We start from the raw sequence: 19,620 nt of genomic DNA on the forward strand, positions 1-19,620 counted from the left end.
ATCAGCCCTTAACGTCGTTGTCTGTCGTGTCGCGTCGGCCGGACTGACTTGTGGGGAGCTGCAGTGGTCATGCTGGGGCGAGGCAATCAAATGTGGAAAAAATCCGCGCTTGCTGCACGCACAGCCCCTACCCCATCGGAGCCTCCAGCGCGGCCCGCCCAAATAAATCAGTGTATGTGTGTGTTCTGAGGCCCGCCCACCGCCAAGTGGCAACAGTTAACACTACAGTGACTGAATTAAGAAGGAACGCGGCCCGTGGCCGCCATGTCTACATATTATTTAATTTCTGAATATTCACTTGGGCTGCAGGCGGTTAAGAAGCCTCACAGCAGCAACATTAAACGCCATGACTCACACTCGGTACACATGAAAAACACGCTGCGGGCCTGCGGCGGCTGCACTTAATACATAGTAAAAGTATATTTTAAAAAACATCAATGTGTGACTGTGCAGCAGATACGTAGACCCGGCCCTGATAATTAAGTGCCGGTGCTAAGCACCGGAAAGCACCGGCACAAATTAAGCACTGCTCCATTAACTTCAGACCATATCTTACTGGAAGGGAAGATAATAGTTAAAAAAAAAAAAAAGGATCTGCTTCCAGAATTATAAGTGTTCAAAAAAAAGCACTGCACAGAGAGGCAATCGTCCAGGAGACATTCCATCACCATGGCTAATATTCTAGGACAATATTATGATTCCAATGTGTTTATGCATCCATTGCCTTGGGCATTTTGTGTGTTGACGAAAATACATGTTGATACAGTTAGCTTTATTTACAGCTCCGTTAAATCCACGGACAAATTGCACACTACTTCAAAATTTTTCAGGGAACGTCTCCATTTCTTGCTTGATTCTGTTTTCTACGAGCAGTGCCAAGTTGCCATCTGTATTTGGAAGATTGTAGCTGACAAAAACTTGCTTTTTGGTCTTCTTGGCTGAAAGAAAAAATAAAAAAAACATTTTGATTCTAGATCCTACTGCAGTCCAACTAACTGTAACTGTTAGAAGAGTACAGGAAAGATCATCATTGTGGGTTAACTTTGCTTTCTGTCTGGGTGCCTGATCATCTTACAACACCATAATTCTGCTGACACGTATATATTTCCGAATTGTGATAGGTTTGGCAAGATACTGTTTGAAGCACTGCTAGTATATGCTAAATGCTACCTTTATTTTGCCATCCTTACATCTGGAGACATTACATTGCAATAAGTTCATCACAAGTCTTTTAAATAGCAGGTCCTTTTTCCTACCTTTACATCAGGAGTTAAATAGCAGAGTAAGTCATTTAAATAACATTTAAATGCATGTACTATTATATATCTGTGTGAGATGAGATGATAAGAATAACATGAATGAAGGCAATGTCAATTAAATGTGTACGAATAATTAAATAAACGAAAGTGTTGCTTATAAAGCGCACTGACACTCTTTGAGGAGCATGCTGGCGTTGGGCAGCAGCAGAATTGACTACATAACGGATTAATAACCCACCAACAAGCAGATCAAAGGAAGAGAGAGTAACAGCAAATCAGAGATACCAAATAGCCATGTCTTCAACTGCTTTCTGAAGATGGCCTCTGATTCAATTAATCTCAGGTGACTGGGAAGAAGATTCCAGGCCATTGTATCCAGAAAAGCGAAGGATCAACCCCCTCAAGTTTGGAGTCTAAAGGGGGGGGGCTTCAAAAGATTGGCATGTGAGGACCTCCGGGTCCATTTGGTCATGTGACGGGTGAATCTGGCAACTAAATATTTAAGCCCCAACGCTCTGTATGCTCTAGTCTAAAACTAAATAAGAGAATTTTGAAATGGACCCTTTTATGAACTGGCAGTCAGTGTAATACTTTTAGAGCTGCTGAGGCGGAAGATTGACGAGGGAGCTTCAGCTTATAAACTGAAGTTAGTATTAATTTAACATTAAAATAATGTAATGTATTTATTTAGAAAGTTAATTCTGAAGATAATTAATTTCGTAATCTAATAATATTTACAACTGGGTAAAAAGATTACAAATTATGAGTTTAAAGTACTTACAAAAATCTTAAATAAATTAAAATGACTACAAATTCTAATATTCATCTGAGTGGGCTATTATTATAAATGTTAGTATATATCTATATAGCTCTATGAAGCATTAGTATATGTGTGAATGCCTGTGCTGGCATTATAAAATATTTGTTATTCAATTCTATACATATGCTAAAAAAAGTGTTACCTCCTCCCACCCATGCAAAGTCAGATACTCATTATAGTGTTTTTCTCTGTTTGTGCTCTTTATTTTATGTACACTGCCTGACTTGCTAGTTGTGAACTTCAGTCTAATCCAGTCCCAAAAACCGACTCACAAGTCACATTTATGGGAATTCTTTCTCAGGTATGCTTTTTATTTTTCATGTGTCTAGGTGTGCATGACTGCCCTAGGCCTGGTCAACTTTGGGGTTCCCTCCTCCCTTCCATGGCTGTTGAAAAGGTTTTTTTACAAGACAAAACTTGGAGGTAACTTGTGAATTTCAGGATGGTGAAAAAATATTTCAGCCCTAATCCAGCCAGTCAAGTAAAAAAAAAAAACAACTTAATATGATTAGCAGGGTCCGAAGTCATAACTTGCTAAAATTGGGGAAATTACTTATTTTTCACCACTCCCTCCATTATCTTATTTTTCCCTGAGGGCAGATCTTCACAAAACTTGCTGACTGAGTTAGGAGACTTCACGTTTCGAACAAATCTGTCCACTGTGTCAAAAGTCATAGGCAGATAAAAAAAATACATTTCCAGTGGAAACACCATCAGAACCATAACTACACAGTGGCAATGGAAACTACATAATATATCTAAAAAGGGGATTAATGGGTTTTACCCCCTCCCAAAATAAGATATTTAAACATTATGAAAATAAAACAAAAAAGAACAACTAAATGAAGGTTAAATCTCTACATTTTGAAAGATTGTGAGAATTACTGCAGAGGTTGCAATAAAATATATTGCATCAGAATATTTATATGGTTTTATTTAATCAATGTCATTGCATTAATTAAAAAAATGTATTATGAATGCATTATTTTCCACCAACCAGGCCACTTGCAGAAACTGGTAAGTCATTTGTCTTTGGAACTGCTTCTCTTTGATTAGTCTATGCAGATGGAACAACCATTCAATGTAATTACTTTTTTAAGTTGCACCAAAGGTAAAGGTGAACTCTTAGAAATACTCAGAAGAGCTCGGTCCACGACCTGGCTTATGAATTTGAATTTGAATTTGAATTTTAACAGATTTGTAGAGCGCGCTTATACCGAGACGGTTTCATGGCGCTAGGTAGCGGTGAACCAGTGGACATAAAGACGGAGGCTAGACTGCTAGGGATCTGGAGAACAAGAAGGTCTTAAGATGTTTGCGGAATTCCGCATAGGAGGTAGAAGCTCTAAGGGCAGGAGGGAGAGAGTTCCAAAAGGATGGAGCTAGGACCGCAAATCTTGTCCCCCCGGACCTCTTCTTCCTAAAGCGGGGAATTGTCAAAAGGGCCTGGTGAGAAGAGCGGAGCTCTCTGGCCGGAAGGTAGGGTGATATGATGTCACAGAGGAAGACAGGGGCAGTCCCTGACCTAGCCTGATAAGTCATGCAGCCCAGCTTGAAGAGAGCCCTCTCCTTCACCGGTAACCAGTGCAGAGATTGCAGCAGAGGGGTGGCATGATGAAATTTAGGGAGCCCGTAAATCAGGCGGGCAGCCTGATTTTGGATCTGTTGAAGGCGACGGATCAGGTAGTCTGGGGCGCCATTGTAGACCACATTCCCATAGTCAAGGCGCGATAGCACCATGGCCATGAGGATAAGCTTAAGGGCGGGAACAGAAAAAAAACGGGAAACCTTACGAATAGTGCGAAGTGAAAAGAAGCAAGAGGACACCACTGAGTGAACCTGCGTGTGAAGGGAAAGCTGGGAGTTGATAAAGATGCCCAGGGTTTTAACCTTAGGAACCGGGAGGGGAGGGGGACCAAGTGAGTCGGGCCAAAAGGACGGCGACCAGAGACTGCAACCACTCCCGGTCAAAACCAGTTCGGTTTTGTCGGGATTTAGTTTGAGGTGGTTGCAGTTCATCCAATCTTGGATGAAGAGCATCACCCTCTGGAAATTCTGGGCAGAGGAGGGAGAATGGGAAAGGTTAAAAATAAGTTGGAGGTCATCGGCGTAATTGAACACCGAGACCTCCATCTGCTGTAAAGAAAAAATAAGGGGTGAGATGTATAAATTAAATAGCAGGGGAGACAAAGAGGAGCCCTGGGGAACGCCGCATGTCACTCTGCGAGGAGGGGCAGCAAAGTCGGCCAGATGGACAGCCTGCTCCCTGTCCGTTAGAAAGGACCGGAGCCAGGCATGGGCCGAGCCCCCAATGCCCGCCGCCTCGACACGGGTCAACAGGATGTCATGATCCACCGTGTCGAACGCGGCGGACAGATCTAAGAGGACCAGGGCCTGGGGGAGGCAGATGTCAATGCCCTCCCTCAGTTTGTCCATCACCGAAACTACCACCTTCTCGGTTGAGTGCAGCGGGCGAAAGCCTGCCTGACAAGAGGAAAGGCGGCCGGTAGACTCCACAAAGGAGCTCAGAGTTCCGGTGACATGAGCCTCTGAGACCTTCGCTAAGTAAGGGAGAAGGGAAATGGGACGATAGTTAGCGGGCAGAGATGGATCGGCACCTGCCTTTTTCAGAATCGGAATGATAACTGCTGATTTATGGGCGTTTGGGACGATGCCAGTTTTAAGGGAGTGGTTGATTAATGTGAGTGGGGGGGGGAATAGCAGCTGGAGAAAATCTCTTTCAGGGCAAAAGCCGGCCGATGTCCTGGGGTGAGCCCGATTTTACCCGAGCCAGTATGGGAAGGAGGGTTTCTCGTGTCAAAAGGGGAAGCTGAGTGAGGAGTGGAGCAGCGGGGGGCAGGGGAGCAGTGGACGGTGTCGGGAGTGAGGGAGGGATGTTGGCCTTAATGAGAGCTACCTTCTCAATAAAGAAGGAGTTGAGGGAATTGCAGAGTGATTGAGACGGAGGAATTTTGGAAATCACCCTGTCGGAGGCAGCGAGCTCGTGTACCGTGGCGAATATTTCCTTAGATTGATTTTCCGCTGCCAGAATTCTACCAGAAAAGTACTCAGTTTTAGCTTTTAATATGTCCCTTTTATATTCATTGAGTACCAGGCAGTACTTTGCTCTAAGAAGGGGACAATAGGTGCGTCGCCATGCTCGTTCTGCTCTGCGCGCCGCCAACTTCTTGGATTTTCGCTCCCACCCCCCTCCTGAGTTCTATGGGGCGTGGTTCATTTGTTTACAAACTTCTAGGTTCCTCGAAATAGAGGTAAAACCCCATACTTACAAGTTTGTATGATTTTATTTTCATGCACCTTTTCACACATAGTGCTATTTTTAACTTTCACTGCCTTTGGCAGGGTGGGCCTTAGCGTGTCCAGACCTGTCAAGGTTGACACTCGCAAACTGGTCCTGAAGAAAGCCCTGTAAAGTCACACATAACACGGGCAGAAACATGTTGACCTCTCTTTAAAAGGGAAACACCAGTATACTTTATTTGGTTAGTTTTCCCCACACATAGAAAGCTTTTAATATGTCAGGTTGACCAACCAATAAATGATTTTTTGGTACAACCTTGGACATTTATAAATTCACTACTTTTGCAGCACACCTGGGAGGTATTCGATCTCTCCCGGTGGACCCGATGATGAAGCATGTCACCACTAGGGTGAGTGAGGGTTTCCTGAAAAAATCTTGCATTTTTTCTTGAAATTGGTCTTTCCATACGACCACTTACAACTGGCCTCAATCTCACGTGCTATAATCATTCTGAACGCTTATTCTACGGACACTCTTCCTTTGTTTATTTACTAATTGACTGGGGACCAAGAGTGCCCGAATCCCTTTCTCTCTTTTTGTTGACTGTCTAAGTTCAGTAACACTCCTAGGTGCGTATTGGCAGTAGATGGAAAGGGAGTCTGGTATAAGTATAGACGACAAATGGTGATGTCAGGAGAGGTGCACCAGCCACTCACAGCATCCCGAAATGACACCACCGGAGGACAGAAACAAGATCTCATCCCACAATGATTATGGCGCAAGCGGGCATCTGCTACACTATCAGAGTGCAGTCAGGGAGGATGTCAGTCTCAGGGTCGTTGTAGGTGGCTAAACGGCACCTGCAAGACCAGGAGGCGCCTTTCCTCAATCCTCGGGCAGCAATAGCGCTCCAATCAACAGGATCGCGCCAGGGGGCTCCCTGCTCACCTCTTCATCCGCGCTGCAGTTGAAACACAGGCCAAGTTTGCATGTGGGCTCAGCCGAGGCCTCAAACCAGACGCGGCCCAGGCTCAGTGATAGCGCAGTTAGGCCCTTGTAGGTTTCTCGTCTCACAGTTGGGTAGAGGGCCGGCCTGGTACCAGTCAAAGGAGCCTGCCCTCAAGATAAGGGGGTGCTCTCACTCAAAACCCCAGACAACGCCGGTAATCTAGTGCGCAGTCAGGGAGAATGGTAGTCTCAGGGCGGCAGGGATGGCCCGAGGGCAGTTGCAGGGCGAGGGGGCCCCTCCTCCCAGGCCCCAGTCAGCAACAGTGTTCTGGTCAACAGGACCCCACCAGGGGGCCCCGCTCACTTTTTCAGCCACACTGTAGTGAAAGGACAGTCCCGGGGTGCGTGTGTGCTCCATCAGGGTCTACTACTGGATACAGCCCAGTTTCGATGGTGGCGCAGTTAGGCCCCAGCCGCGTCCTCGCCTCACAGTCGGGGATAGGGCAAGTTTGAAACCAGGTGAGGGAGCCTGCCCTCAAGATCAGAAGGCATCTCCACGGAGTCCCAGTCAGCGCCGGCAGTCAGATCGCCAGGGTCGTGCTAGCGAGCCCATCGCCCTCCTCGAACTCCCCAGCGGGAGTCGATCGCATGCCCAGATTGCAGGTGTGTCCGGCAGATGTCTTCTGCTGTTAGTGTCTGGGCTCCTTTTTAGCAGGAAGGGCAGGGTAAGGCGTGGGCAGGCCTCCATTCAGTCGCTGCGGGCCACTCCACTCAGGCCGGCAGCACAGTGTATTCATCGGATCGGCAAGGGGAGGCCACACCCAGCCACCCCCCACCCCCCAGTCGAACTACAAAGCCCGCCGGAAGATTTGTCCACGGCCTCCTCAGTCAAATCAGGGTTTGTAGGGGCTCTGCTTGGACCGAATATTGACCACAGCGTCCAGGTGCGGAAAGGGGAAGCAAATATCAGAATTTTCCCCTGGAGTTCATAGGAATTGCTGGCTGTAGCGGGTCCTGCACAGGAGCTCCGACAGTGTGCGGCTGCCATGCTCAGCGGTTAGCCACGCCCCAATCACTTTCACAAACTTTAGGGAGATATTTAATGTGGTGAAGGAAGCCAGGGACTCCTTAGCAGCCGTCAACATTTTATTAGTTAGAGCCTGAAGAAAAGTGATCTTCCTCTCGCCAGCCACAGCTCAACTGACCAGAGTAGTATCACTAAACCATCGAAGGTTCCAGAGAACAAACCTGAATAAAGGCTCTTACAGTTTTTAAAGGAGCAATGTAAAGATACCTATAATATTAAAATAGCGATGTCAAAACCCCTGCAACACATTACTACACAAGATCACATAATCGCTCAATTATCATCCATTGCTTTTTGTGTAATCACATGATTATCAATAATCCATGCCATTGATGTAGAAACAAAAACTTCACATTGAAAATTCAACAATATATGGCATTGCCACTATCCAAACACAAACTTAACAAGTCCCAATCCATTTGGGTCACAGACCCTTTATCAGGGGTATACTGAAATAAAGACAGTATTCACAAATCCAAATATTACCTTGGGAAAGTAACAGCAATGCAGTCTAAAAACAAAAAGTAATAATAACATCTATGCATGTTAGTTCACCAACTGTTAAAAAAAAAAATCCCTTTATAATCGCCTACGTTTTGATATCATATTTTTATTTTATTTATTTATATTTAATCTTATAAAGCGCACAGCTACCCGAAGGTTTTCCGGCGCTAAACCAAAGACAAAGGGAGTGTGCTTGCTGACTCATTTATTGATTGAAAAGCCAGGTTTTAAGATACCTGTGGAACGTAAGATGGTTAGATTCCGTTCGAAGAGGAAGAGAGTTCCACAGGGACGGGGCTAAGAAGGCAAATGAACGACCGCCCATTCTGGCTCTCCTAATTCTGGGAATCTGGAGTTTGTGTTGGTTGGATGACCGCAGAGAGCGCGAGGGGACGTACAGATGAATCAAGGATGTTAGATATTGAGGTGCCTTACCCCAGATGATTCTATGTGTGAAACAGAGCGCCTTAAATTTAGAGCGACTCTCAATGCGGAACCAATGAAGGCTATGCAAAGAGGGGGAGGTGGAGGATTGAAAGGGTAAATTACATAACAGACGCGCTGCCACGTTCTGGACAGTCTGTAATTTGCAAATTACCTCTTTGCTAGCCCCTAGAAGAAGGAGGTTACCATAGTCCAGGCGAGAAGTAAATATAATCAAAATGTACACCTGTTAAACAAATCATAAAAAGTCAATACACCATATAATCATGCATGTGCCACCAGCCAACGTGGGTTTGTGTACAAAATGAAAGAATAGAAATGTGCTTAGCTTCTTAAAAGTCAAAGAAAATCACCACATACCAGTGTGCAAGAGCAACACGCTCACAGACGGATAACTTCATACAACATCAGATAGTCAATACATTGTAAAAACGATTATGCCAGCATCCAGACTGGTGTACACTGTACTCAAACTGATTTATGACATTGCCAGTGAAGTTTTTGCCCCTCTTATAACCGCCAGCACCACCTGTAATACAATCTCACAATTTAACTGTGCAATTATCAATGGTCACTTAATACTTACTGTTTCAGTCCTCTTTGCAGACTTAACTAAGAATTTGCATCAGATTATCTCTTTTTAACTAAAATATTGGTAACTGCTGATTTCTTCATCTTTGATTGCCATAATTTGAAAAAATGGACCACAAAGACAGGAGCAAGCCTTTTAATTACTCATAGGTATTAATTCAAAATCGCATCCACTCTAGCAATTACAAACATGGTGAATTCCTGCCTGAGACTGTTTGGTATAGTGAAGTAATAAGAAAATGGTAAAGGCAATCAATTTTTTGGCTTTTTACTGACCTCAAGTGTCCGTGGCCCCTTTCTGGCCCAGGAAGCTATGGTGGTGCCTTTTGGGTGCCCCTCACTTCTGGTGGAGGGTGTTAATGTTTGGTGGGTCTGGCACAATCCTCCTCAGCTGTTAGCGTTTCTTTGCTAACTAATGTCTTAATTTGACCAACAGAGAGTCACACTTAACTTAGGTCTAATTTTCTTTAGGGCTGTAGATGTCCATATGAGTCAGTGTTTTCCAGTTCTCTGGTCAGATTACTTTTTAGCATAAACGGCAAATGGGAAGCTGTTCAATGACAAAGCCCCCTTTTTAGGTCGAGGGACCATAGGCTGCGCTTGCGCAGTCTCGGTCCGAGATTTAATGTCTCTTAGTATAAGGGCTTAAACCCACCACTCTTCTTCTAAATGGAAGCCAGCCATTGGAGGAGAGGGGCGTCACTCCGTTCAAGCCTCGTCTTTTTTGGATTCGGGGCGTGTTTTTTGAGTTCTTTCTCGCCGTGACGTCATCCGTCACTCAACAACAAAAACCGCGCCCCCGAATGCGAAAATGGCGCCGCTTTTGTGACGCCATTTCTGCCCGACCGCCGCCGGAAGCGAGAAGCTGCTGAGTCCTCCGGTGAGTGCTTGCTGTCCTGCCCCCTCGTTGCTCGTGCTTGCTGTCCTCCCCCCCCTCGTTGCTTGTGCTTGCTGTCCTGCCCCCCCCTCGTTGCTTGTGCTTGCTGTCCTGCCCCCCCTCGTTGCTCGTGCTTGCTCCCCTGCCCCCCCTTGTTGCTTGTGCTTGCTGTCCTGCCCCCCCTCGTTGCTTGTGCTTGCTGTCCTCGTTGCTCGTGCTTGCTCCCCTGCCCCCCGTTGCGTGCTTGCTGTCCTGCCCCCTCGTTGCTCGTGCTTGCTCCCCTGCCCCCCATTGCTTGTGCTTGCTGTCTTGCCCCCTTGTTGCTTGTGCTTGCTGTCCTCCGTTTCTTGTGCTTGCTCCCCTGCCCCCAGTTACTTGTGCTTGCTGTCCTGCCCCCTCGTTGCTCGTGCTTGCTCCCCTTGCTTGTGCTTGCTGTCTTGCCCCCTCGTTGCTTGTGCTTGCTGTCCTGCCCCCCCTCGTTGCTTGTGCTTGCTGTCCTCCGTTGCTTGTGCTTGCTCCCCTGCCCCCGTTGCTTGTGCTTGCTGTCCTGCCCCCTCGTTGCTTGTGCTAGCTCCCCTGCCCCCCGTTGCTTGTGCTTGCTGTCCTGCCCCCTCATTGCTTGTGCTGGCTCTCCTGCCCCTGCGTTGCCCGTGCTTGCTCCCCTACCCCCTCATTGCTTGTGCTTGCTGTCTTGCCCCCTCGTTGCTTGTGCTTGCTGTCCTGCCCCCCCCCTCGTTGCTGGTGCTTGCTCCCCTGCCCTCCGTTGCTTGAGCTTGCTGTCCTGCCCCCCTCGTTGCTTGTGCTTGCTCCCCTGCCCCCCGTTGCTTGTGCTTGCTGTCCTGCCCCCCTCGTTGCTTGTGCCTGCTCCCCTGCCCCCCGTTGCTTGTGCTTGCTGTCTTGCCCCCTCGTTGCTTGTGCTTGCTGTCCTGCCCCCCCTCGTTGCTCGTGCTTGCTATCCCCCTGTTGCTTGTGCTTGCTGTCCTGCCCCCTCATTGCTTGTGCTTGCTGTCCTGCCCCCTCATTGCTTGTGCTTGCTCCCGTTGCTTGTGCTTGCTGCATTGCCCCCTTGTTGCTTGTGCTTGCTGTCCTGCTCCCCCCTCGTTGCTCGTGCTTGCTGTCCTCCGTTGCTTGTGCTTGCTCCCCTGCCCCCCCGTTGCTTGTTTTCTTATAGTGGCTTATCTTTCAATGCTAATGTTGAAGTGAAACTGTAGACATATGTAATGAATATAAAATCATGAATCCAGCATTGATATTACAGAGCTGTAAACTATCTGAAATGAATTTCTTAACATTTTTCAGAATTTGAATTTCCTAATGTTTCCATTAGAAATTTGAGGGCACCTTGTAAGACTGTTCGCTGAAGGACTTTGGGTTCAGACTATTTAATTCTAACTGCTCTTGCGCCTCAGGTTTAACATATTGCTAACATCCTGGTTGTTCTTACCCTCCTCTTACTTTGAAATCTTTTCTTTAGCGCATCACTTATTGCTCGATTTGAAAGTGTTGAAGTTAAGGCTTGTTGTCATAATCCTACTAGTTTTTCCTTACGTGACTGGTTATTTACCGAGGACAGATTTAAAAGTGGCTATCGGATAAACTTGTACAAATGGCAAATTTGTCAGTTTCATACATTTTGCATAGCTATGGCTAAAATGGGTGACAGATTCTGGCATCCATTCACACTTTGGTCTAAACTGTAACAGGCGCTACTATTGAGCAATCCTTCATCCACGGCGACCACATAACTCAGTAATTCGAGAACTTTCTGCACCTGTTCATCTTATTCCTTTTATCTGGTATTCATCATAATACACCATGTTCCTTCTGTCTATTAATTCCCAGCAGGCTCTTCTCTTAGCGAGTGGTACCATCTCACTTCTCTCCCTGAATACTTGCATATGAAAGTTGACACTGCAGTATTTATGGTCCTACCAGTGTGCTCGATGGTAATTTTGTTTACCTGTGGTTACCTGTTACTTTTATCACAAAGTTAAACATCAGTCTAAAGCAATACTCCTGGTTTTGTATTTTTACAGTCTTAAGTATACATGATTGTTGTAGTCGCTTTGTGTTAAGCGGTGCTCGTGTTTTTAAGCACTTGCAAAACTTCTTGCATGCTAATTTGACCCTTCTTGCATGCTTGTGCTTGCTGTCCTGCCCCCCCCCCCCTCGTTGCTTGTGCTTGCTTGTGATCCGGTTTTTGTGCCTCTGTGCCTCTGTGCCCTGCTTGTGATCCGGTTTTTGTGCCTCGGTGCCCTGCTTGTGATCCGGTTTTTGTGCCTCTGTGCCCTACTTGTGATCCGGTTTTTGTGGCTCTGTGCCCTGCTTGTGATCCGGTTTTTCGTGCCTCTGTTCCCTAGGGCGTTACTGGGCAGAGAGGTGTGTGTGTGGCTCTGTGTAGGTGGCTCTGTGTGTGTGTGGGTGGCTCTGTGTGAATGACTATGTGTGGGTGGCTCTGTATGTGTTCTGTATGTGTGTGTGTGGGTGGGTGGCTTTGTGTGTGTGGCTCTGTGTGGGTGCAAATGCAATAGGTCTCGCATTTGCGAGCGATTAAGCTATTGGCATTGTAAATGGCAAAGCCATTTATTTATGCTTTAAAAACAAAAACATAAATAAAAATAATGTCATGAGCAATGCCAATAGCTCTAACTTTAACAATGCCGAGACCATTGCATTGTAAATACTTGTTTCAACGTTGAAGTGGGGGGAAAAACTAGTTTACTTCTGTTTTAGGTCTCACTCAACAATGGCTTTGACTCATATCAGTTTCTTCTCAGAATACACTGAAGGGGCGGATCAATTCCTAATATTTTCAGATTAACTTTGTAATCAATTGGCTGCTAACTAGCATTACCTGAAGGTGTAAAAATACTACCTGTGCCATTACGGTATAACTGCACTCAGGAAAGGATCTCACATCTGGAAATCAAATGAAGAGCATCTTAAAATACAACTAGTCTATATTCATAGAAAATGGCCTCCAAGGCTTAGAAAAAAAGCATTTGCAATGCAATAGGTCTTGCATTAGGAAAGTTTGAGCTATTGGTATTGTAAATTAAATTTTTTTTTATTTATGTGTTGGTTTTGAAAATAGCTAAATGAATAGCTTTGTCATTTACAATGCCAATAGTTTTAACTTTTGCAAACGTGACACCTATAGCATTTGTACTGCAATATGTGTTGTATTTACGTGACTTAGATGTATTGATATTACAAATAACAATGGCTTTTAATTGTTTTAAATATTGAATACTTAAATAAAAGTTATTGTAATTTATAATGGCAATGGCTTAAACTTTTGTAAATGACTTTTGTGAAGATTATGTTCAGTGTATTTTATTGTGACTAAAATCCAAGAACAGAAATATTAACATCTTTTTGTGACATTTGTAATAAAGCTGGCACGCAACCAGGCTCGTGCACTGCCCTGCAGCCTGAGCACACACCACTTCCTGTGCTTGCCCTCCACGTCTGACAGGTGTCAGTCTCCCCTTCGACCGTCACAGCACAAAAGAGGTGTATACACCCGGAACTACTATGCCGCTGTGACCCCCGTTGCTGCCGCTCTTGTTAGTACCACGGCCACCTCCCTGCCTCCCCAACATGGCCGCCCGCCCCCACACACACACTTCGGCAACTTTCGAGACCTCGGCCCACTTCGGCTATTTCCGGCGAACAAGAGGTGCTAATGCTACCCTCTATGCGTCTAAGATGCCATGGAGTGCTAATGCTACCCGTTATGCATAGCGGAAATCAGGCAGCCTTTGTTGGGACGTGGGCGGGGCCTGCAAAGAAACAGGAAGGAACTGCCGGGAGAACGTCCTGGAACCCTGCATGCTGAATGCTGGCTGCCGAGGGACACGCGGAAAGAGCCCGGTGAGTGGGGGTGGGGGGGGTGCGCGCGTGTGTCTGTGTGTACGTGTGTACGTGTGTCTGTCTATGTGCGCGTGTGTCTGTTTAAGGGGGGGGTGTGTGTGTGTGTATGCAGTGTGTGTGTGTGCATGCGTGTGGCTGTGTATGTGCGCATGCGTGAGTGTGGCTGTGTGTGAGAGGCTGACTTACGTAATCTCTCGCCATAGAGAATAATGAGAAGGACAAATTATACTTCACCTTATGAGGTTGCTTTAAATATGAAGCAACGTATGGGCCAGGGGCATTATTTTTGTAGAACTGAAAAGAGTACGGGCCGTCCGCCATCTGATTTTAGGTGACTAGAAGTATGCCATGTACATGCTCACAGTTTGGGCACACTGCAGTTTGGTGCAACGCCAGTCTAGTAGCATCAATCTTGCTTCAGCAGAAACAGATGACACACAAACATGCCCCTCGTACAGTGCTCAGATACAACACCTAATGAAAAGCTTGTGTTACACTCGGTCAATGTAACTTCAACTTCTTAACTTTAGCACCACTTGGACGAGGTCCTTCCCATAGTAAGCGCTTTTGTGACTGCCAAGCCTATTTCACATGCCATATTTACAAAAACACACACTTTAGTGACTGTCTGCAATCGTACCTGCATGATGCCACATTTGGCACAACAATCCTTTGCATGACGCCACATTTTGCGAAGCAGACGCGAAGTAGACTCCACTTTTGGCACAACACTTTTTTGCATGACGCTACATTTGGCGAAGCAGACATGGCAGCGGCAAGTTAGTTGCACGTGTTGTTTGACATTCTAAATAAAACATGTTTCGCTGTAGATGCACAAAATGTGCACACTCTTTAAAGCTGTATCTCCTCTACGTAGTGGCAAGCTAGCACATGATTAGAACAAGCTGAAACAGTAGCTAGATGCCTCTATCTATAAAATGAAAAAATTATAGGGAAAATATAGTAAATAAGCAGAGTATCATTTCAGCATATTTCTGATGAGGATATGGAGGTAGTAACTCGGAAAGTCCCACTGCTAAAAAGGCTAAATAGCTTTCTATATTTGCAGTTTTGCAGCAGCTCAATACAAACGCAATCTCCCGCTATAGAGAATAACGAGAAGGACAAATTATACTTCACCCTATATGAAGTTGCTTTAAATATGAAGCAACGTACGGTCCAAGGGCACTATTTTTTCAGCACTGAAAAAGTACAGGCTGGCCGCCATCTGATCGTAGGTGACTAGAGGTATGCCATGTACATGCTCACAGCTTGGCACACTGCAGTTCGGTGCAACGCCAGTCTAGTAGCATCATTCTTGCGATAGCAGAAACAGATGACACACAAACATGCCCCTCGTAGAGTGTTAGATACAACACCTAATGAAAAGCTTGTGCCCTTGTAAGCGGTGGTGCTAGCTCTTTTCTTAGACTGTGATAGCTGCACCACTCTACACAATTTATACATGCACACACAAACACAAACGCACACACACACACGTACACACACGCACTCACACGTACGCACGCACACACACGCAAAGTAATAAACAAGAATATAAACAGTTCCTGAAACTCTGCACAATTTATACATGCACACACAAACACGCACGCACACACACACGCGCACACACACACGTACACACACGCACTCACACGCACTTGCTGGAGCTTAAAAAACACGCACGCACACACACGCGCACACACACATGTATACACACGCACTTACATGCACTCCTTGGAGCTTAAGGGCACGTTGTGCGTTCAGTGGGTATTCTTAATTTAGTAGTATTGCTTTTGTTATATTACATGCTGTAATGTTAAACTTTACATATGTAGCACAGTGACTGTTAACACTCGTACGAAGTAAAAAAAGAAAAGCACAACACCTTTTTGCATGACGCCACATTTGCGCAAGCAGACATGGCGGCGGCAAGTTAGCTTTAGAAGTATCTCTGCCACTTTTAGAACAGCTCTTACATAATAAAGGTGCCACTAAAATACTGTGTGACACCTGATTGTGGCTAACTTACAAAAGATCACAGTCTTCAGCAGCTCTTCGACATCACGCTGTTTTAAAGCGTCCTGCAAACTCCCCCCCCCCCCCGAGTAACTGGCTCAAAAAAACACACCTTTTGAACGACACCACCTTTTAAAAGACAACCGATGTCTACTTTTGCATTGCGCCGGCTTCAGAATACAATACACAAACCTAAACTTCTTAGGCAGCTAGTGCCAAAGTGCTTTACATTTGCATGGCGCCAACTGGGTATGGCATACTTCTTCAGCAGCACGCGTTCTAGCTTCATAAAATGCTGACTTCATTTGCGGCTGTTGTCGACCTTTAATTTAAACGTAGCTCTTCAGTCGGAGCATGTCAGCAAATAAGTGAGCGTGCTAATTCAAAGGCAGCCTTGGAAAGCCCAGGCTCCACAGCGAAAGCGAAACTGACACTGAACACACAGCAAGCTGCCAGCAGCGCGCTCCCGCAGACAAAACTGACACTGGAAAAGTGCGCGTCCGACTCGTGTCTACATTCCCAGAAACGGGCAACAATAGTTGTCGAGCAGACAGCAAGCAATCCTTCGCATTGCTTGCACGTCTAGGCTCGACCTAAAAAGGAACGTTTTGGCCAAAAATTCCAACCCATTCAATAAAATCTTAAATCTCATGAACAAACCATAGAAAGTCTTTCTGACTTTTTGCAGTTTTCTTTTGCCCTCCGCACTAGAAACATAGATTAAAGGTTCCCAAGCGCAGGCATTAGCAATATACTCCTACGTAATCAACATTATCCAAGCCTTCAGAACTCCCGGAATATTGCATGACTCACCTGCAAGCCAATACAGAAACTCTGATAATGAAGATTCAGAAAATATCCTTCACTAAAAGTCAGCAATAACTCGTGCTGAGATTTCTGCAACTTTTATGACCAAGTTACTAAATATTTTTCAGTCACTGTTATGGGGCTAACTTCTTAGAACAGCAATCATAATAGTGTTGCATAAAAAGCGGACTTTAGAATGTACAATACATATCATTTTCTACCTTTTCAGGTATGCCATGGAAGTCTAAGATCCCGGAAAATTAAGTTTGTGTCCACTTAAAGATTGTTCGGATTCTTACCGATCTGTTTTTCACCCAAGACTTGAGACTATGACAGCCTTAAAGGATTTCTGGGATAAGCTACAAAGCACTGAAGATCAGGAGATACTTTTATTGACTGTCGTGCAGAACCACGTGCGGATTTTGACACAATCAGACGCTTACTACTGCTCAAGCATCTCTGGTGTCTAGGATTTTACATTTCTGGATTCATGCACTCAATATGCTATGGCAGGAACCTTGCTTTCGTAGCTGTATAACAATAAATGGAATGTCCCTCAATTATCATTATTCCCTATTTTATTTAATATTTATCCCAGGCCCTTCGTCCATTTAATTCACTCCGCGGGAAGGGAGCTTAATTTGTATGAAGGCGATACCCAATTCTAACTGGAGGTGTTGGATCAATAGAATTGTTTGCCAATGTGTACTAAAGCGATGCAGATGTAATGAATTTATTTGGGCCACAAACACTTTCAGTGTTATCTTCCTTAATGCCCTCCACCCGCTTTACGAGGAGTCTCCACTGGAAATTCTAATATAGTGAAAAACTTGGGGATCCTTTAGTATTCTGACATGCCTTTGGTCGTCATATCAATAAAGATATTAGGGGATCGTGGATCAGATAGCACCAACTCCGCAGAGTCCTCTACTCCCTTCCAGAAGACACGTACCCACTGGTGGGCCCTAATAGATTCTAAACATAATTATGGCAATATACTTCTTGAGGGACTCTCCAAATAGTAGATAATCCAGCTTCAACATTTACAAAATGCCATGGTGTATCTTAAATTTGACATGAAGGCAAAGTTCCCAATTTGATTCCAGATTTACAATGAGCTCTTATAAGAGTGATAATGAAGTTCAAAATCCTGTTCTTAGTCTATAAATATCTGTACAAGGATGAGACTAAAAGACTCAGAACATCCCCAGCAATGTCTCAATCAGTCTCTTATTTATAGTGGCTTTTATTTATTGCTCATTCCCAGAACCCAATGCAAGGCCTAGGGATTATCTTTCCTAGGGCCTAAAAGCTAGAAACAGCTACCCCTCCATCAACAAGATACTCAGTATGATGGTTTTTGGGAAAAATGTAAATAGTGGGTTTTCTGCTACCTCTCGATTCTCTTCTGCCCTAGCCCCGTGACTTCAATCACACCTAGATATAATTTCATCAGCTGAGTGCACGTAATTAATAAATAAAAGTACTCCGGCTGTACTCATGTTTTCTCAAATTGAGACAAGGATGTGGATATGAAAATGAATGAAAAAAAGTCTTCAGTAAATGTTATTATCAACTGCAAAAATGTCTAACGGCCTTTGCTCTGTGTATGAGTGTCCTCAAACAACTTTCAGAGTAACCACATAATTAACTCTTTGTGCTGATGACATACCCAAACACTACAGGATGCACACCTGTTGATCCTCTGTCTGTTGGTTCAGCGATGGTGGATGGAAATCAGTCCCCTCCCCTAAAAAGGTCAGTAACATACAGTTCTCCATACAACTAAAGATGTGAAGTCTAAATGGTAGATACACGTTGAAAAATGTTAAGTAACATAGTACTGTGGCTAAGTACATCAGCTTAAGAAACAGGAAAAAGAAATGACAAGCTGAACCAGCATTTGCAAATGCAATGGATTGTACCATTCCCAACCCTCACTCCAAAATTTAGCCATTGGCAAAGAAGTCCCGGATTTTTGAGCGAAAGCTAGCTAAGCATGTATGCCAGTGTACACATTGCATGTGTTTACATGCACTGGTTGTTCTCTTTTTAAGAATGCTTTAACCTTAATGTACTTTAATGTATTTACATTTCTACTTTGGAACCATCTTGCCAAGGCTACATACAAGATGCCAAGTACATTATGTCAGGGTAGGTACCATCATGCTATGCATAACCATACAAACGTCATGATTTTTCACCATACTTCAGGAGGCAACATTATGCTAGGTTTGACTGCCACGCTAACAAGGATGCCAACTCTAGGAAAGTAGGATCTACTTCTATGGTTACCCCCACTTTTTTGCTTAATGTGATGCTGTTTTTGACTAGTCTGACTGGGATCCTGCTAATCAGGACCCCAGTATATCTGCTTTCTCCCTCAATTATTGTGTACAGTACTTAGGTACATCCCAGATTGGATACTGGGTTACCCTTATAAGTCCCTAGTATATGGTACCCATGCACCCAGGGCATGGATTATGCCACCCATGAGATACCATTCAAAGAGGAACTAAATGCCTGTCATTTCCCATTGTGTAAGTTGGTGCTTGCACCACTTACTAAAGATACAGGTTTACTATATCTGAGGGTCACTGCACTTAGAACCACGCACCCTGCCTTCAGGATTGCAAAGGCTTGCTATAGGGGTGACTTATAGGTTTTAAGTGAGAAGGTGCCCCTGCATGAGCTGGACACCCCTGCAGCCTATGGAGTCTATTCTCCCGGGTTGCCAGTTAAGCCGCCATATCCAATATAGAGGGGCACTTTAATCGCACGATGACCATCTCGAAAACGGCTGTAACGAATCCTAGCATTTTTGGTATCAAACATGTTGGAATCATTCCTGCAAACTGTAAACGGTGTGGGAGGTATGCTCCCAAGCACTGGAAGAGCCCTATGTTAGGCTCTCAGTGTTCCCGGTAGCAGCCTTCTAGTTTTGGACAGCGCAAAATGGTTGCTGCCGACCAGAGACTCAAGCAGAGGAAGGTAGAACAATAGGTATCTTGTCACAGGGAGGTGTGACCACCTCCCAGACAGGATCTAGTGTATTAGAGTTGGGTGGGTGCGCTTGCAAGCGCCAGAAAGTCTGCATGAGGGGGACATTTGGTGTCCCCGTGCATA

The 19,620-nt window shown here is 45.1% G+C and overlaps 1 protein-coding gene across 1 annotated transcript in view; it reads right to left on the minus strand.

The window, feature by feature from the left end:
* Window positions 1–728: 728 nt before the first annotated feature.
* The window catches only part of LOC147669895 (proteasome assembly chaperone 4-like), an 82,185-nt gene continuing 63,293 nt past the window's right edge, over window positions 729–19,620 (minus strand). The window contains exon 3 of the mRNA XM_086948162.1: window positions 729–938. Within this exon, the coding sequence (XP_086804288.1) occupies window positions 817–938 (122 nt within the window). The 3' untranslated portion in view covers window positions 729–816. The remainder of the gene's footprint in view (window positions 939–19,620) is intronic.

Source organism: Lissotriton vulgaris, unplaced genomic scaffold (genome assembly GCF_964263255.1).
Source record: "Lissotriton vulgaris unplaced genomic scaffold, aLisVul1.2 SCAFFOLD_1127, whole genome shotgun sequence".
Classification (NCBI taxonomy): Eukaryota; Metazoa; Chordata; class Amphibia; order Caudata; family Salamandridae; genus Lissotriton; species Lissotriton vulgaris.